At 36.2% G+C, this 18,995-nt stretch overlaps 1 protein-coding gene across 2 annotated transcripts in view; it reads right to left on the bottom strand.

Moving 5' to 3' along the window:
• The window catches only part of LOC148942175 (arylsulfatase G-like), a 183,153-nt gene that overhangs the window by 112,541 nt on the left and 51,617 nt on the right, over positions 1-18,995 (bottom strand). The window contains exon 2 of one of the 2 annotated variants that reach the window (XM_089102945.1): positions 7,716-7,903. In XM_089102945.1, the coding sequence (XP_088959071.1) occupies positions 7,716-7,903 (188 nt within the window). Of the gene's footprint in view, positions 1-7,715; positions 7,904-18,995 lie in introns of those variants that run through there. The other variant, XM_089102947.1, reaches the window with a different exon arrangement.

Raw genomic sequence — 18,995 nt, 5'->3', positions numbered from 1 at the left:
TTACAATTTTTTCATAATTTCTTGAATGAAATTTCTGCATTGTGTATCCAATAGGTGAAAAACAATAGAGTTTATTACTTACTTGCGATTTTATCATGATTTCTTGAATTAGATATCTGTATTGCGTCCAGGAAGCGAATTCAAGACAGCGATTGTTGCTTACTTACAATTTCTTCACAATTTAATGAAAAGAATAGAATTATTCTAAAGAATAAAGACGGGTTCAGCTTAAAGATATTTATTGCTTAAACGTATTAACAGATTTTTTGAGAAAAAAAACAGCACATGTTTACATAAAAATAGTACTCAGAGTTCACTCTTAAACATCCAGAAACGATGGTCCCATGATATAGAATAGTTTTTACCATGTCTTATGGATTTATCGTGATCAGGTATGTCCTTAGGTATTCACTGCGCGAAGAACCTAACCACGTCTTCAGGACGGTGATAACCCCCCTTCAAATTTAGGACACTTAAACTCTTCTAGATTGAAAAGTGGAATCCTAGGGTCACACTTTTGAATTAAAACTTTATCTGTATGTACACTGCCCTTTACGTAGAGTGCTTCAACCCCAAAAGCTGTAAATTTCACTGACTTCCTCCTGAACATTTCTCAGTTCCTGACCAGCATTATTAAGTGGTGTAATCACTCTATCGTAGAATCCCAGTCTGTTTATACGACGTAATTTACTACTCCACAAGCTTTTATCATGCTCAAACGTATTATAGTTCACTTTCTAATGATAAAAATCAATTTCTTCGAGTTCCATAGACAATAATAAAAATGCACATTCAAATATAACACCACAAGATGATTTTTTCAAACCGATAAATTCTGTGTAATACAGTCCTATCATCTTGGAAGCTATTAATGTAGTTGTTAAGTAGAAAAATACTTCATCAAACTTTTATACCTTCGCTCAAGGTTCAATGGAGTTATGGCTAGGGGGATGAGTCCTAAAACCATCTGAATTCATTGTGGGGAGAAGTCACAAAACCCTTAGAATTCACTGCGGGGAGGAGTCATAGAACGCTCGGTATCTATTGCATGCAAATGAAGTCTGGAAATTACATTTTTCTTTTATATAATTTCTATAGTGTGTATCCAAGAGGTGAATTCAATAGAGATTGCTACTTACTTACTTACCATTTCTTCATAATGAGATATCCGACAATGGATGATGATCCGAGGTATCCGACATATGTCATCGATAAAGAATGTTAATAAAGAATTTGTTCAATTTGATACTTAAATTATGTCAGTGTTATCAAACGTATCTGTCAAAAGACATTGATAAAGAATTTATTCACTCTGATACTTTGATTTTGTCAATGGTATCCCAAGTATCTGTCAATAGATGTTGATAGAGAATTTATTCATACTTATACTTAGATTTTCTCTATGTTGACCTATCTATCCGATACATGATGTATGTAAATTCTTTTTCTTACATCTTCGATGTTTTAATAGACATTCTAAGCGTTTGATATGCTAGCTTACTCTAAAAATATTGAACTAAATTCTTTTTCTTACATCTCCGATGTTTTAATAGACATTCTAAACGTTCGATATACTAGCTTACTCTAAAAATAATGAAAAAATAACAATGTAATGCATAATATATTTTTAATGAAATAATGTCATGTAAAAAATAAATACAAAAAATATATATTATACATTATTAATATCAATAAACAACTTCGTACATTTTGAATCTGTTCCATAAAATGGTTAACCATGTTCTCTCTTGACAATATAGCTATTGTCTTCTCTTAGTTCGTAATCAGTAGAATAATCATTATTCTATTTTGAGTCATACACAATTTTTATAGGTGTGTCATCGACAAGCTCAATATGCTTTTCGTCTTTGGTATTATTTGATTCATTGAGTGTTTGATCAATGGCAGTAACGTTTGCTGGTACTTTGTTTTTCATCGATTCATCTTTATATTCCTTTGTGATATTTTCTGCCAATGTCATTTTTATTTTTCTAGCAATATCACTGTTTATTATCACCCTATTTTTACACAGGTAATAGTTCCGACACGTAGACAGGATATGGTTTATGATATTAGTAGAAGAGTAGGCTTTTCTTTTCGTCTTTGCTTTCATTTGAATGCTAATACCCGAAAGCTGACAATAGGGTTTAACACACGGTAACATATTACCAAAAGCACTAGCAAGAAGATGTACCTCTTTATCAACTATTATTTTTATGTTGGCTTTCTCTTTGAGTGCAATCATTTACGGAAACCTCAATCTTGTATATCTATCATCATAAAAGTTTAATTTTTTGGGTACTCCAAAGAAATTCAATTCCTTACTGTCATGACAATGCACGCATACGTTTCCGATAGTGCTACCGCTTGTACTTTTTTCATAGTTTAAATACTTCTCCTTGTCAGCATTCAATGCTGCAATAACACTATCATGTGAACACACTTTCTTAAAATGCTTCATCTTCACTTTTTAGAGATATTAGTTATGTGTTTATTGTTCCACTGTGTAAAAAATACTGATTTTATACATGCAATAAACTAGGTAGTGCCGATAATCAGCCGAAAGCAATCCGTACCACAGTACAGCACTATCACTAGTCTGAGACATCCACTCTGTCATCGCTCCATTCCCCCAAAAAATAATTTTCAGACATTTCTTGTTAAAAACTTCATTTTCAACTAATTCATCTGAGTTTTCGAAAACAATTCATGCCAGAGTACAGCACTATAACTAGTCTGAGACATCCACTCTGGCATCGCCCCCATCGCCCTAAAAAATACTTTTCAGACATTTCTTGTTAAACCTTTATTTTCAACTAATTCATCCGGGTTTTCGAAAGCAATTCATGCCAGAGTACAGCACTATAACTAGTCTGAGACATCCAATCTGTCATCATCCCATCCCCCAAAAAATACTTTTCAGACAATTCTTGTTAAAAACTTTATTTTCAACTATTTCATCCCTGTTTTCGAAAGCAATTCACGACAGAATACAGTATTATAAATAGTCTCAGAAATCCACTCTGTCATAGCCCCCAGCCCCCAAAAAATACTTTTAAGACAGTTCTTGTTAAAAATTTATTTTCAACTAATTAATCCGGGTTTTCGACAGCACTTCACGCCAGAGTACAGAAGTATAACTAGTCTGAGACATCAAATCTGTCATCGCCCCCGCCCCCCCAAAGAAATACTTTTCAGACATTTCTTGTTAGAACTTTATTTTCAACTAATTCATCCGGGTTTTCGAAAGCAATTCATGCCAGAGTAAAGCACTATAACTAGTCTGAGACATCTAATCTGTCATCGCCCATCCTCCAAAAAATACTTTTCAGACATTTCTTGTTAAAACTTTATTTTCAACTAATTCATGCGGGTTTTCGAAAGCAATTCGTACCACAGTACAGCACTATAACTAGTCTGAGACATCCAATCTGTCATCGCTCCATCCCCCCCCCAAAAATACTTTTCAGACATTTCTTGTTAAAACTTTATTTTCAACTAATTCGTTTTTTAGAGTTTTGGTTACTATTGAGCTGGGTCGCTCCTTACGTACAGTTGAAGAAACTTTTTTTTATAATTTAATTTCTGATCGCGGTGGGCTGGGCACGGTTGAAGTTGTTTTCACTACTGAATTAAAAGATAAATTAAATTGATTATACGACCTAAATTATTTCATCAGATACGCCAAAACTCATAAACGATCCTTTTTGAAATTCTGCTAACAACATCGATGCTCAAGGTAAAAGTTTTAATCAGACACTTTTAGGATATCGAGTGTCCTTACTGAAAAACTACTGAAATAAAAAAAATAAATTAAATTGATCATACGACCTAAATTATTTCATCAGATACGCCAGCACTCATAAACAATCCTTTTTTGAAATTCTGCTAACAACATCGATGCTCAAGATAAAAGTTTGAATCAAACACTTTTAGGATATCGAGTGTCCTTGCTGAAAAACTACTGAATTAAAAAATAAATTAAATTGATCATACGACCTAAATTATTTCATCAGATACGCCAGCACTCATAAACGTTCCTTTTATAAATTCTGCTAACAACATCGATTCTCACAGTAAAAGTTTTAATCAGACACTTTTAGGATATCAAGTATCCTTACTGAAAAGCTACTTAATTAAAAACAAATAAATTAAATTTATCATACGACCTAAATTATTTCATCAGATACGCCAGCACTCATAAAAGATCCTTTTTGAAATTCTGCTAACAACATCGATTCTCAATGTAAAAGTTTTAATCAGACACTTTTAGGATATCGAGTGTCCTTACTGAAAAACTACTGAATTAAAAAATAAATTAAGATCACGCTTTATTTTCGATTCTGAGCATTTTGATTTTCCCTCCAAAATTGACCCCCCCTCCCCTGCCCTCAGATATGGGGGAACGAAGGGCTGCTGAGCCTTGCCCTTGAGGCAGATCCCATTTATTTTCGATTCTGAGTATTTTTGGCTTTCCCTCCAAAATTGACCCCCCCCTCCCCTGTCCCTCAGAAATGGAGGAAGGAGGGGCCTCTGAGCCTTGCCCTTGAGGCAGATCCCATTTATTTTCGATTCTGAGCAATTTTTGGTTTTCCCTCCAAAATTGACCCCCCTACCCTGCCCTCATAAATGGGGGAACGAAGGGCCTCTGAGCCTTCCCCTTGAGGCAGATCCCATTTATTTTCGATTCTGAGTATTTTTGGTTTTCCCTACAAAATTGACCCCCCCCTCCCCGGCCCGCAGACATGGGGGAACGAAGGGCCTCTGAGCCTTCCCCGTGTGGCCGATCCCATTTATTTTCGATTATGAGTATTTTTTGTTTTCCCTCCAACAATGGCCCCCCCCCCTCCCCTGCCCTCAGAAATGGGGAAACGAATGGCCTCTGAGCCTTCTCCTTCAGGCAGATCCCATTTATTGTCGATTCTGAGTAATTTTTGGTTTTCCCTCCAAATTGACCCCCCCGCCCCTGCCCGCATAAATGGGGGAACGAAGGGCCTCTGAGCCTTCCCCTTCAGGCAGATCCCATTTATTTTCGATTCTGAGTGTTTTTGGTTTTCCCTCCAAAATTGACCCCCCCCTCGCCTGCCCTCAGACATGGGGGAACGACTGGCCTCTGAGCCTTCCCCTTGAGGCAGATCCCATTTATTTTGGATTCTGAGTATTTTTGGTTTTCCCTCCAAAATTGACCCCCCCGCCCCTGCCCTCATAAATGGGGAAACGAATGGCCTCTGAGCCTTCCCCTTCAGGCAGATCCCATTTATTGTCGATTCTGAGTATTTTTGGTTTTCCCTCCAAAATTTACCCCCCCCCCTCCCCTGCCCTCAGAAATGGAGGAAGGAGGGGCCTCTGAGCCTTGCCCTTGAGGCAGATCCCATTTATTTTCGATTCTGAGTATTTTTGGCTTTCCCTCCAAAATTGACCCCCCCCTCCCCTGCCCTCAGAAATGGGGAAACGAAGGGCCTCTGAGCCTTGCCCTTGAGGCAGATCCCATTTATTTTCGATTCTGAGTATTTTTGGTTTTCCCTCTAAAATTGACCCCCCCAATCCCCAGCCCACAGAAATGGGGGACCGAAGGGCCTCTGAGCATTGCCCTTGAGGCAGATCCCATTTATTTTCGATTATGAGTATTTTGGTTTTCCCTCCAAAATTGTCCAAACAACACTGTCCAAACATCACATGTGTATTATACAGTACACAATCACCCCATCTCCCCCAAAACACTTTTCAGCCGTTTCTTGTTATATTTTTTTTATTTCTAAACTATTTTAAATTGACAACACTATCCAAAACATCACTTGTGTATTATACAGTACACAATCACCCCATCTCCTCCAAAACACTTTTCAGTCATTTCTTGTTTAAAAATTTTTATTTATATACTATTTTAAATTGAAAACACTGTCCAAAACATCACTTGTGTATTATACAGTACACAATCACCCCATCTCCTCCAAAACACTTTTCAGTAATTTTTTGTTTAAAAATATTTATTTCAAGTCAATCCTTAATAGGATCAAATTCGCAAATCCTACACTCCAATTCGCAAATCTCATTACCCCTTTTTAACTGTCAATCAAACAACTCTGATTGTAAAAAAAACCAGTCTGGTTGAAAAACTTGGAGTTGAAACAATTTTGTGAGGGGAATCCCCGTTCATACTGTTATCTTTTTTGCACTATTTAGGAACAGGCGGGGAGTCCCCACTCGTTTGGAATGGTACCAACGGGACATAAGCAAATAGCACATAGTTTCATAACGTGTTTAATCACGTGTAGAGGTCCCATAGAATAACAATGGAAGGAACATAGAATAGCATGGTAATTCGCATAGCTTCTATAGAAATGTAAGGCCATGTGAGGGAGTTCTGAATCTCTTTGAAAAGGTGTAGAGGCGCGATAGAATAACATGGAGATGGGTGCGATGGAATTCCATATGTACAATCTACTGAGAGGGAGAAGTAGCCCTATGTTTTGACTTGGGATAGTAGTAGAAAGGTACTTGGTCCTTTCCTACTAAACTGCTACTTTAGACTACTAAATTAGTCATTTCTTTCTACTTTAGACTACTAAGTCTAAATTTGATTTGTGGTGAAAAGGGTTTACAGATTTGATCTCAAATCTAATCAAATTTTTCACCAGGTGCCCCTGTTGGACTAGGCATTTTTCACGGGGAAGTAAGGATAAAGCCTGAAAGAAATTATGTTCATCCAGATTACCAACATGGCTTATCCATCGATATATCTATCTCATCTTTCCTTCACAGGGATTGAAAGGATAGGGGGATCCCCAGAATAATATTTGCTCGGTGACTCTCTCTTTACAAAATTTAAAATTATGACCTGAAATTTCTGATTATTAGCGTTTGAGATCAAACAGTATTTGGGAAATTTCTAGTATGAAAATCCAAATTGATAATATCATGAGTGATAGATTCTACATCTCTTACTATTGTCCAAAGTAACAAAATTCCGCGTTATGGGTTTAGGATTAACGGACATGTCATGGATGGCACCATATGGAACATTATGATACTGGCAGTTGAAACTTGGCAGTTTAGACTCTGTCTTTCTCAAGACATTGCAGACCTGTAGAACTGTATGTACCTTTTTCACATGGTTTGCGCACCACATGCCCTTTAATTTCTAAATTTACACCTCTGACTGCAGCTTAATTAATGCGCATTGCGAAAGAGCGGCTTATGACATTGATGCGTTCAGAGGACCCACAACAATACCCTGGACCGGTTTTTACTAGGCAAGGGGGGAAGAAAATCAGGACATCCTAGGTCAGAGTGGGTTTGATATTATAAAAAACACACCCTATAGTTGTTTAAGATTTTTTAAAAACTTGAAAAAGAAAGTTTTAAATAGATTGGGATGGAGAAGGAGGGGTATCGGTGTGTCAGCCTCACGCTATCTATAGATATTTTTGAGAATCATTAGATTCGGGATCCATCAGACACTTCTGCCTATTTCAGCCACGTTTTCACACCTAAAATTACTGATTTTGATCAAAATTTTACTCCCGAGTTAAAACATATTTTTACTTAGGCAGTGCTATTGTGCTGCCAATGATAGCACACAAAAAGAAGTTAAAGGCTCGGACCTTCTTGGAATCAAGTTGTCTTTACTTCTTGACTAATTGTGATAATGCCAATTGAGACCAAGAATTTAAATGTGAATCTAGAACGCATTACGCAAAGTATATCTGATTTACCTATCATATATGTTGAATAACCGCCTCGCTTAAGAACATCAGCAACTGTTTCTTCCTCTGCAGGCAAGCCTCCTTTTGCATCAACGTCAAAATTTTGAACAACACCTGTTCGAATACCGAGTCTTCCTGTAAGAAGCGCTGCACGCGATGGAGTACAGCGAGCTGCGCCCGCATGAAAGTCAGTAAACCTGCAAGTAAGAAAATCTTTAAATGTATATGCTTTAAATGCTTATGTTGAATGATATTTTTTAATCAGTTCGAACACCGACACTTCCTGTAAGAAGCACATGATGAAAAGGATTACACTGAGCCAAGTAAATTTTAGTAATTCTTTAAGTGTTATAGCAAAGAAATTAGAAGACTGACGGTAGGGAAATTTTTGGTGTTTTCACTTGCAAACTAGTGATGAGTTAGTTCAACTAGAACCTACGTCCTAGTTTAAAACTTATTGCTAGAATTAACTCATAAGATCAATAAAACCACAATTTCGTTCATGTTTCCGACCGTTTATTTTCTTATTGTGGTGTTAAATTTATCAATCAATGATTCAATTTAACGAGAATTTAATTAATAACACCCTCCCTCTCCGACGAAAAATTTATGGTTCCTTTAGCCCGGGTAACGATTAGTTTCCCTCCAATACCTTTCGACCATTAAAAAGGGCATTAGCCCTTTCAGTTTTAAATCAATTGAGACCTTTTCGAAGTTCCTATGACAACTCATTCGACACAAAGTGCCCTGGTCTAAACAATAACAACAACAACAAAAAATAATACATTATACCCACATCGATCTTTACTATAAAAACATCAAGCCTTCCAATCACTTTCGACTATTAAAAAGGGCACTTGGTCTTTCGACTTCCAATCGAATGAGCCCTTTTTGAGTTTCTACGACACTTCCTATAAACTCATTATATGCCCCCAGGGCATAAATTACAGCTCTTACCCTAAGGTCTGTGAGGGTGGTTGTCATCCTCTAAGACCTAATTTTAAAAATAAATTACAGCTCTTACCCTAAGGGCTGTGAGGGAGGTTGTCATCCTCTAAGACCTAATTTCCAGAAATTTCAACTACGTTAAACAAAGTGGCTATCTCAAATTTTAGATTTGATGTGTCTGGGGAAGTGGTGGGCATGAGAGGGGTGTTATTATTTCTCCGATCACTTTCAACTATTAAAAAATGAAATATCCCTTTCCATTTCCAATCAAATGAGCCCTTTTGAAGTTTCTATGACAACGCTTTCAATAAAAACCTTATATGCCCCCAGGGCATAACTTACAACCCTCACCCTGAGGGCTGGGGGGGGGTTGTCATCCTCTAAGACCTTATTTCCAGAACTTTCTACTACGTTGAACAAAATGGCTATCTGAAAATTTTGATTGGATGTATTTGGGGTAATGGTGGGCGTGGGCGTGTTAGTTACCGTCCAATCACTTTCAAGTATTAAAAAGGGCACTAGCCCTCTCAATTTCCAATTGAATGAGCCCCTTTTGAAGTTTTTACAACAACTCTATCATTAAATACCTTATATGCCCCCAGGGCATTACTACCCCAGGGTAGTAACCTATTACGCACTTTCAAAGATACATGAAAAGATAGATGGAATTCTACAAGAATATGCACTACAGTATCACGTGGAAATTTTAAAAAAGGCTGGCAAGCCTATAATGTGGTCCAACATGTTTTGAGAGTATAGTCAAGGTTGTATAAGACGATCATAATGTTTTTTTTGCTATTGATATCAACCATACATGGAATTGCACAAGAATATGCACTACAGTATCACGTGGACATTGCAAAAAGCGACCAATCCTTTACCTATAGTGGCCAAACACGTTTTGAAACTATTGTCAAGGCTGTATAAGACAACGCTATTCTTTATTGATATCAATTGCACAAGAATACACACTTCGGTTTTACATGCACATTTTAAAAAAGCTGGCAAACCTTTACCTATAAAGTGGCCAAGCATATTTTGAGAGTAAGGTTTTTTTTTCCTTAAATGGAAAACTAGAGATTGTCAAATTGCGTATTTAGGAATGATTATGTAGGAAAAGCTGTCTATCACCCATGCGTTATCCACTGTTCCATTTTTTTGAAGTATGTGCTATCAAGAGCGGTTTCTGATTTTTGAACAATTGCCTTTAGCCAAGAATATTTTGATATGAATGTGTCGGTAGATAGCATTTGCGAATTGGACTATACGAACGATATTAATCAAATAATAGGGAAAAAATAGAGCTAGATAACATTCGCAAATTGGATCGTATGAAGGTGGAGAAAAAAAAGGGTGGTCTTATGACTTGACCTAGCTTTACTTCTTCGATGTGTACTGTATAATACACAAGTGGTATTTGAACAGTGTTGTCAATTTAAAATAGAGTTTAACGTTATACTACACTAAAAAGTTGATACTAAGAGACATGTAGATGGCAAGAAAAGAATTTTAATAACGGATAGCTTTACCTCTTCGATGTGTTCTGTATAATACACAAGTGGTGGGGTGATGGGAGCTGGGTGTCTTAGAGTACTTATAGTGCTGTACTGTGGGCCGAATTCCTAGCGAAAAACCCGAGTGGATGACTTGAAAATAGAATTTATAACGAGAAATGGCTGAAGTGTTTTGGGGGAGATGGGTTGATTGGGAGAAGGATGTCTTAGCGTAGCTATAGTGTGATAGTGGAGCCGAGTTTCTAGCGAAAAACCCGTGTGGATGACTTGAAATAAAAATTTTTACGAGAAATGGCTGAAAAGTGATTTGGGGGAGATGGGTTGATTGACAGAAGGATGTCAGCGTAGTTATAGTGGGGGGCAAGTTGCTAGCGAAAAACCCGTGTGGATGACGAAGTAAAATTTTTTAACAAGAAATGGCTGAAAAGTGTTTTAGGGGACATGGGTTGATTGGCAGAAGGATGTATTAGCGTAGTTATAGTGGGGGGGGGGGCGAGTTGCTAGCGAAAAACCCGTGTGGATGACTTGAAATAAAAATTTTTAACACGAAATGGCTGAAACGTGTTTTTGGGGGAGATGGGTTAAGTGGCAAAAGGCTGTGGTAGTGTAGTTAGAGGGGGGGGCGAATTGCTAGTGAAAAACCCGTGTGGATGACTTGAAATAAAAATTTATAACAAAAAAGCGCTGAACAGTGTTTTGGGAGAGATGGGTTGATTGGCAGAAGGATGTATTTGCGTAGATATAGTGGGGGGCGAGTTGCTAGCGAAAAACCCTTTTGGATGACTTGAAATAAAACTTTTTAACAATAAATGGCTTACGTGTTTTGGGGGAGATGGGTTGATTGGCAGAAGGATGTCTTAGCGTAGTTATAGTGTGATAGTAGGGGCCGAGTTACTAGCGCAGAAGGATGTCTTAGCGTAGTTATAGTGGGGCGCGAGTTCGTTGCGAAAAACCCGTGTGGATGACTTGAAATAAAAAATTTTAAAAAACAATGGCCGAAAAGTGTTTTGGGGGAGATGGGTTGATTGGCAGAAGGATGTCTTAGCGTAGTTATAGTGTGATAGTAGGGACCGAGTTGCTAGCGCAGAAGGATGTCTTAGCATAGTTATAGTGTGATAGTGGGGGGGGGGTGAGTTGCTAGCGAAAAACCCGTGTGGATGACTTGAAATAAAAATTTTTAACGAGAAATGGCTGAAAAGTGTTTTGGGGGAGATGGGTTGATTGGCAGAAGGATGTATTAGCATAGTTATAGTTGGGGGCGAGTTGCTAGCGAAAAACCCGTGTGGATGACTCGAAATAAAATTTTTTAACAAGAAATGGCTGAAGAGTGTTTTGGGGGAGATGGGTTGATTGGCAGAAGGATGTATTAGCGTAGTTATCGTGGGGGGCAAATTGCTAGCAAAAATCCAGAGTGTAAGACTTTAAATAAAAATTTTAAACAAGAAATGGCTGAAAAGTGTTTTGGGGGAGATGGGTTGATTGGCAGAAGGATGTCTTAGTGTAGTTATAGTGGGGGAGCGAGTTGCTAGCGAAAAACATCCAGCGTGTGAATGACTTGAAGTAAAAAATTTTAACAAGAAATGGCTGAAAAGTGTTTTGGGGGAGATGGGTTGATTGGGAGAAGGATGTCTTAGCGTAGCTATAGTGTGATAGTGGAGCCGAGTTGCTAGCGAAAAACCCGTGTGGATGACTTGAAATAAAAATTTTTACGAGAAATGGCTGAAAAGTGTTTTGGGGGAGATGGGTTGATTGGCAGAAGGATGTCTTAGAGTAGTTATAGTGTGATAGTGGGGGCCGAGTTGCTAGCGAAAAACCCGTGTGAAATAAAATCGAAAGTTCAAATTTTGTTCCAATTCGTTAAAAATGACCGCTTAATCAGAAAGGCCGTTAATTAGAATAAATAGCTCTTATGAAAGTACTAAAAAATCTTTGGCTTAAAGAGCGAGGTATTGACTACGGGGCGAACCCAATCATATATGTAATATTTTCTGTTCGTTTGAAGTTTCGATGTTGCTGCTGTTGCAGTTGAAATACTTGTTTTTTTATATTAAATTTCGGATCTTTTTTTAAATAATGCTTGGAAGTCCGGCGTCCCCTTCATAGCAAAGTCCCTTCCCCATTGAAAACTTCCTTCATGGAAAGATTCTCCCACATAACCCTCTGAAATAAAATTTTTTTAACAAGAAATCTCTAAAAAAATATTTTTGGCTCAAATGTGAAACTTAAGTCCAGTTATGAATCGAAAAATAAACTATTTCTGTAAAATCTGAACTAATAAGGGTTTTTGACCGTAAACTCTAGTTTTTTGTAGGAAAATTATGGAAAATACAATTCTCTGGTTCAAATGTGAAACTTAAGTCCAGTTATGGATCCAAAAATAAACAATTTCTTTAAAATCTGAGCTAATAGGGGTTTTTGACCGTAAACTCTAGTTTCTTTTGTAAGAAAATTATGGAAAATACAATTCTCTGGTTCAAATGTGAAACCTGAGTCTATTTTTTGATCGACAAATAAAACTATTTCCATAAAAACTGTGAAAATAAGGGTTTTTGACCGTAAACTATAGTTTTTTTTAAGAAAATTATGGAAAATACAATTCGTTGGGTCATAAATGAAACTTAAGTCCAGTTATGGATCGAAAAATAAACTGTTTCTGTAAAATCTGAGCTAATAAGGGTTTTTGACCGTAAACTCTTGTTTCCTGTAAGAAAATTATGGAAAATACAAATCTCTAGTTCAAATGTGTAACTTAAGTCCAGTTTTGGATACTCATAATGATGAGGACTGATGGTTCTAATTCAATATTTTTTTCATAAAAACAAACTATTTTTTTTAAAACCTCGAAATTATTCAACTTTGTTTATTTTATTATTTTTTTTTGTACGTATCTTAAAATGACAAAATATGCTTACGGCTCTAACAATTGTACTCTATGATTGGTCAGAGACACGATGTGGCTTTCCCACTGGTATTCTATGTCCGGTTATCAACACTACCTAGTGTATTGCATGTATTAAATCAGTATTTTTTACGCAGTGGAACGATAAAAACATAAGTCATATCTTTGAAAAAAAAAGTGAAGATGGAGCATTTTAATAAAGTTTGTTCACATAACAAGGTTATTGTAGCATTGAATGCCGACAAGGAGAAGTATTTAAACTATGAAACAAGTACAAGTGGTAGCACTATTGGAAATGTATGCATGCATTGTCATGACAAAAAGGAATTAAATTTCTTTGGAGATTTCTCTGACCAATCATAAAATTTATTCATTCTAACTCTTAGATTTTGTCAACTTTTTCCTATGTATCCGAGAAATGGATGTTGATATAGAATTTAATCACTCTTATACTTATATTTAGTGAAATTGCTGTATTGTCTGTCCAGGAAACGACTTCAATTGATAATGAATGTTAATAAAGAATTTGTTCAATTTTTTTTTTCATAATTTCCTGAATAAAATTTCTTTATTGTGTATCCAAGATGTGAATTTAAGAAAGAGATTGTTACTTACTTTATTACTTACAATTTTTTCATAATGACATATCCAACAATGGATGTTGATAAAGAATTTATTCATTCTGATACCTAGATTTTGTCAATGTTATACCATGTGTCTGACAATAGATGTATGCAAATTCCTTTTCTTACATCTCCGATGTTTTAATAGACGTTCTAAACGTTTGATATGCTAGCTTACTCTAAAAATAATGAACACATAACAATGTGATATTTTTAACGAAATAATGCCATGTAGAATATTAATACAAAAATATACTATGATACATTATTAGTATCAATGATTAACGTTGGACATTTTGAATCTGTTCTATAAAAGAGTTCACCATGTTCTCTCTTGATATTGTAGCTATTGTCTTCTCTTAGTTCGTAATCAGTATAATAATCATTATTCCATTTTGAGTCATACACAATTTTTACTGGTCTCTCATCAACAGGCTCAATATGCCTTTCGTCTTTGGTATTATTTGGTTCATTGATTGTTTGATCAATGGCAGTAAAGTTTGCTGGTGCTTTGTTTTTCATCGAGTCATCTTTATATTCCATAGAGATATTTTCTGCCAATGCCATTTTTATTTTTCTGGTAATTTCACTGTCTATTATCAAATTATTTTTACACAGGTAACAGTTTTGGCACGTAGACAAGATATGGTTTACGATATTAGTAGAAGAGTAGGCCTTTCTTTTATTGACCTTCCGTTGAATGCTAATGCCTGAAAGCTGACGATTGGATGAATAAGTAGGTAATGTGTTACCTGCAACAGTAGCAAGGAGTTGTCCTCTATCATCAATGATTATTTTTATGTTGGCATTCTCTTTGAGTGTAATCATCTTTGGAGATCTCAATCTCGCATAACCACCAACATAAGAGTTGAATTTTTTCGGTATTCCAAAGAAATTTAATTCCTTACTGTCATGACAATGCATGCATACACTTCCAACATTACTACCACTTTTACTTGTTTCATAGTGTAAATACGTCTCCTTTTTTGCATTTAATGCTACAATAACCTTGTTATGTGTACAAACTTTATTAAAATGCTCCATATTCACTTTTTGTTTTCAAAGATATGACTTATGTGTATATCGATCCAGTGCGTAAGAAATTCTGATTTAATGCATGCAATAGACTAGGTAGTGTTGATAACCGGACATAGAATACCAGTGGGAAAGCCACATCTTGTCTCTGACCAATCATAGAGTACAATTTTTAGATCCGTAAGCATATTTTGTCATTTTAATATACGTACAAAAAAAAATATAAAAAATAAATAAAGTTGAATAATTTTGAAGTTTAAAAAAAATAGTTTGTTTTTATGAAAAAATATTCAATTAAAACCATCAGTCCTCATCATTATGAGTCTTCAAAAATGGACTTAAGTTTCAAATTTGAACCAGAGAATTGTATTTTCCATAATTTTCTTACAAAAAACTAGAGTTTACGGTGAAAAACCCTTATTAGCTCAGATTTTACAAAAATAGTTTTATTTTTCAATCAAAAATAGACCTAAGTTTCACATTTGAACCAGAGAATTGTATTTTCCATAATTTTCTTACAAAAAAATAGAGTTTATGCTCAAAAAGCCCTTACTAGCTCAGATTTTACAGAAATAGTTTATTTTTCGATCCATAACTGGACTTAAGTTTCACATTTGAACCAGAGAATTGTATTTTCCATAATTTTCTTACAAAAAACTAGAGTTTACGGTCAAAAACCCTTATTAGCTCAGATTTTATTTTTCGATCCATAACTGGATTTAAGCTTCACCTATGAGCCATCAAACTGTATATTACATAATTTTCTTACAAAAAACTAGAGTTTACGGTCAAAAACCCTTATTAGCTCAGATTTTACAGAAATAGTTTTATCTTTTGATCCAAAAATAGGCTTAAGTTTCACATTTGAACCAGATAATTATAGTTTCCATAGTTTTCTTACAAAATAACTAGAGTTTAAGGTCAAAATCCCTTATTAGCTCAGATTTTACAGAAATAGTTTATTTTTCGATCCATAACTGGACTTAAGTTTCACATTTGAACCAGAGAATTGTATTTTCCATAATTTTCCTACAAAAAACTAGAGTTTACGGTCAAAAACCCTTATTGGCTCAGATTTTACACAAATAGTTTATTTTTCGATTCATAACTGGACTTAAGTTTCACATTTGAACCAAAAATATTTTTTCCAGAGATTTCTTGTTAAATTTTTTTATTTCAAGTCATTCACACGGGTTATTCGCTAGCAACTCGTCCCCCACTATCACACTATAACTACGCTAAGACATCCTTCTGCCAATCAACCCATCTCCACCAAAACACTTCAGCCATTTCTCGTTAAAAATGTTATTTTAAGTCATCCACACGGGTTTTTCGCTAGCAACTCGGCCCCCACTATCACACTATCACTACGCTAAGACATCCTTCTCCCAATCAACCCATCTCCCCCAAAAAACGTTTCAGCCATTTCTTGTTAAAATTTTTTATTCCAAGTCATCCACACGGGTTTTTCACTAGCAACTCGCCCCCCCACTATAACTACGCTAAGACATCCTTCTGCCAATCAACCCATCTCCCCCAAAACACTTTTCAGCCATTTATTGTTACATTTTTTTATTTCAAGTCATCCACACGGGTTTTTTGCTAGCAAATCGCCCCCCTCTATCACTACGCTAACACATCCTTCTGCCCATCATCCCATCTCCTCCAAAAGTTTTTCAGCCATTTCTTGCTAAATTTTTTTATTTCAAGTCATCCACACGGGTTTTTCGCTAGCAACTCGCCCCCCACTATAACAACGCAAACACCTCCTTCTGCCAATCACCCAATCTCCCCACAAACACTTTTTACCATTTCTTGTTAAAAATTTTTATTTCAAGTCATCCACACGGGTTTTTCGCTAGCAAATCGCCCCCCTCTATCACACTATAACTATGCTAAGACATCCTTCTGTGCTAGCAACTCGGTCCCCACTATCACACTATAACTACGCTAAGACATGCTTCTGCCAATCAACCAATCTCCCCTAAAACACTTTTCAGCCATTTATTGTTAAAATTTTTTATTTTAAGTCATCCACACGGGTTTTTCACTAGCAACTAGCACCCCACTATAACTACGCTAAGACATCCTTCTGCACATCAACCCATCTCCCCCAAAACACTTTTCAGCCATTTCTTGTTAAAAATTTTATTTCAAGTCATCCACACGGGTTTTTGCTAGCAACTCGCTCCCCACTATAACTATGCTAATACAACCTTCTGCAAATCAACCCATCTCCCCCAAAACACTTTTCAGTCATTTCTCGTTAAAATTTTTTATTTCAAGTCATCCACACGGGTTTTTGGCTAGCAACTCGCCCCCCACTATACGCTAAGACATCCTTCTGCCAATCAGCCCCCCCCCCAAAAAAAAACACTTTTCAGCCATTTCTTGTTAAAATATTTTATTTCAAGTCATCCACACGGGTTTTTCGCTAGCAACTCGCCCCCTCCCCACTATAACCACGCTAAGACATCATTCTGCCAATCAACCCATCTCCCCCGAAACATTTTTCAGCCATTTCTTGTTAAAATTTTTTAATTCAAGTCATCCACACGGTTTTTTTGCTATCAACTCGCCCCCCACTATAACTACGCTAATACATCCTTCTGCCAATCAACCTATCTCCCCCAAAACAATTTTCAGCCATTTCTTGTTAAATTTTTTTATTTCAAGTCATCCACACGGGTTTTTTGCTAGCAACTCGCCCCCCCCCCACTATCACACTATAACTATGCTAAGACATCCTTCTGCCAATCAACCCATCTTCCCCAAAACCCTTTTCAGCCATTTCTCGTTAAAAATTATATTTTCAAGTCATCCACTCGGGTTTTTCGCTAGGAATTCGGCCCACAGTACAGCACTATAAGTTCTCTAAGAAACCCTGCTCCCATCACCCCACCACTTGTGTATTATACAGAACACTTCGAAGAAGTAAAGCTATCCGTTATTAAAATTCTTTTCTTGCCATCTACATCTCTCTTAGTATCAACTTTTTAGTATAGTATAACGTTAAAAGTAGAACCCCCCTATCGACTCGTACGAGAACACCTTGCTGCCATCTACAATTTAGTTTAACGTTGACAGTACATAATTTATGGTTTTTCTCACTGAGAATGAAAAAACAGAATTTTTCTCACTTGAAAAACAGGATTTTTCTCACTTTTATGTATGTTTTTATGGTTTTTCTCACTGAGAATGAAAAACAGGATTTTTCTCACTCGAAAAACAGGATTTTTGTCACTTTTATGGATGTTTCTTGGATGTCAACAACAATTGCTGGATGTAGACATAAGTTCAACAATTATTGCTGGATGTATACATAAGTTCAACAACAAGTCCAGGAGAATTGTCTCCGGGCGAAGTTAATTAATGTCTTTGGTGTTCGTCCAAGAGAATTGTTTCCGGGCGAAGTTCATTAATGTCTGACAGATGATGTCAAGGTTGATTGATTTGTTGGTGTTCATCCAGGAGAATTGACTCCGGGCGAATGTTTTGATCTTAGAGATGAAGAGATTAACGCGGGAAAGGGTTTCCTAGGAATTTCAAATGTGATAGTGCAGGGATGTCAAAACAAAGGGAACACGCTGAAATTACGTTTAGAGATTATTTGGGCGAAACCGTTTTAGGCATTTTAGGAATTATTTGGGCGAAACCGTTTTAGGCATTTTAGGGAATTATTTGGGCGAAACAGTTTGAGGCATTTTAGAAGATGATTTTAGAAAACAAAAGGGCCCCATCCCCCAAACTTTTGGCTCCCCCTCGAATATATTTTTCAGAATAAGTTCTTTATGTAATATTCTTCCTAAACCCATTTTACAAGTTGAAGTACCCATCCTTTTCACCCACAACTTTACTTTACAGCTTTTGGGCCCCAAGTCCTACCCCTATCCCTCAACCCTATCCCTCCACCCTCCCTCCAACCCCTCCACCTCCTCCCTCCCACTAACCCCCCCCCCCTCCCCCCAAACTTTTTTTTTCTTTTTTGATTTTTTTTTTAGTTTTTTTTAGTTTTTTTTAAACTTTTTTTTACATCTCATAGAATGTATTGAAACACTTAAAACACAAAAAATTCATATTTAATATTTTCCAACTTCAAAATGGGAATGATATAGATGTGTGTCGCAACTTTTACTATTAGAAAAATAGCGTTTGTAGTGACCAATTTTTTTTTTTTTTTAAATTTTTTTATAAACTTTCTTTTTACTTTTTTTTCAACTTTTTTTTTACATCTTAGTCTGTCATGAAAAACAATTAAAAAACAAAAAAT

The sequence above is a fragment of the Artemia sp. Qi Xiang Cuo genome, chromosome 17 (assembly GCF_049724085.1).
Source record: "Artemia sp. Qi Xiang Cuo chromosome 17, ASM4972408v1, whole genome shotgun sequence".
NCBI lineage: Eukaryota > Metazoa > Arthropoda > Branchiopoda > Anostraca > Artemiidae > Artemia > Artemia sp. Qi Xiang Cuo.
Note: the sequence above shows the minus strand (reverse complement) of the source record. Positions and strands in the feature narration are given on the sequence as shown.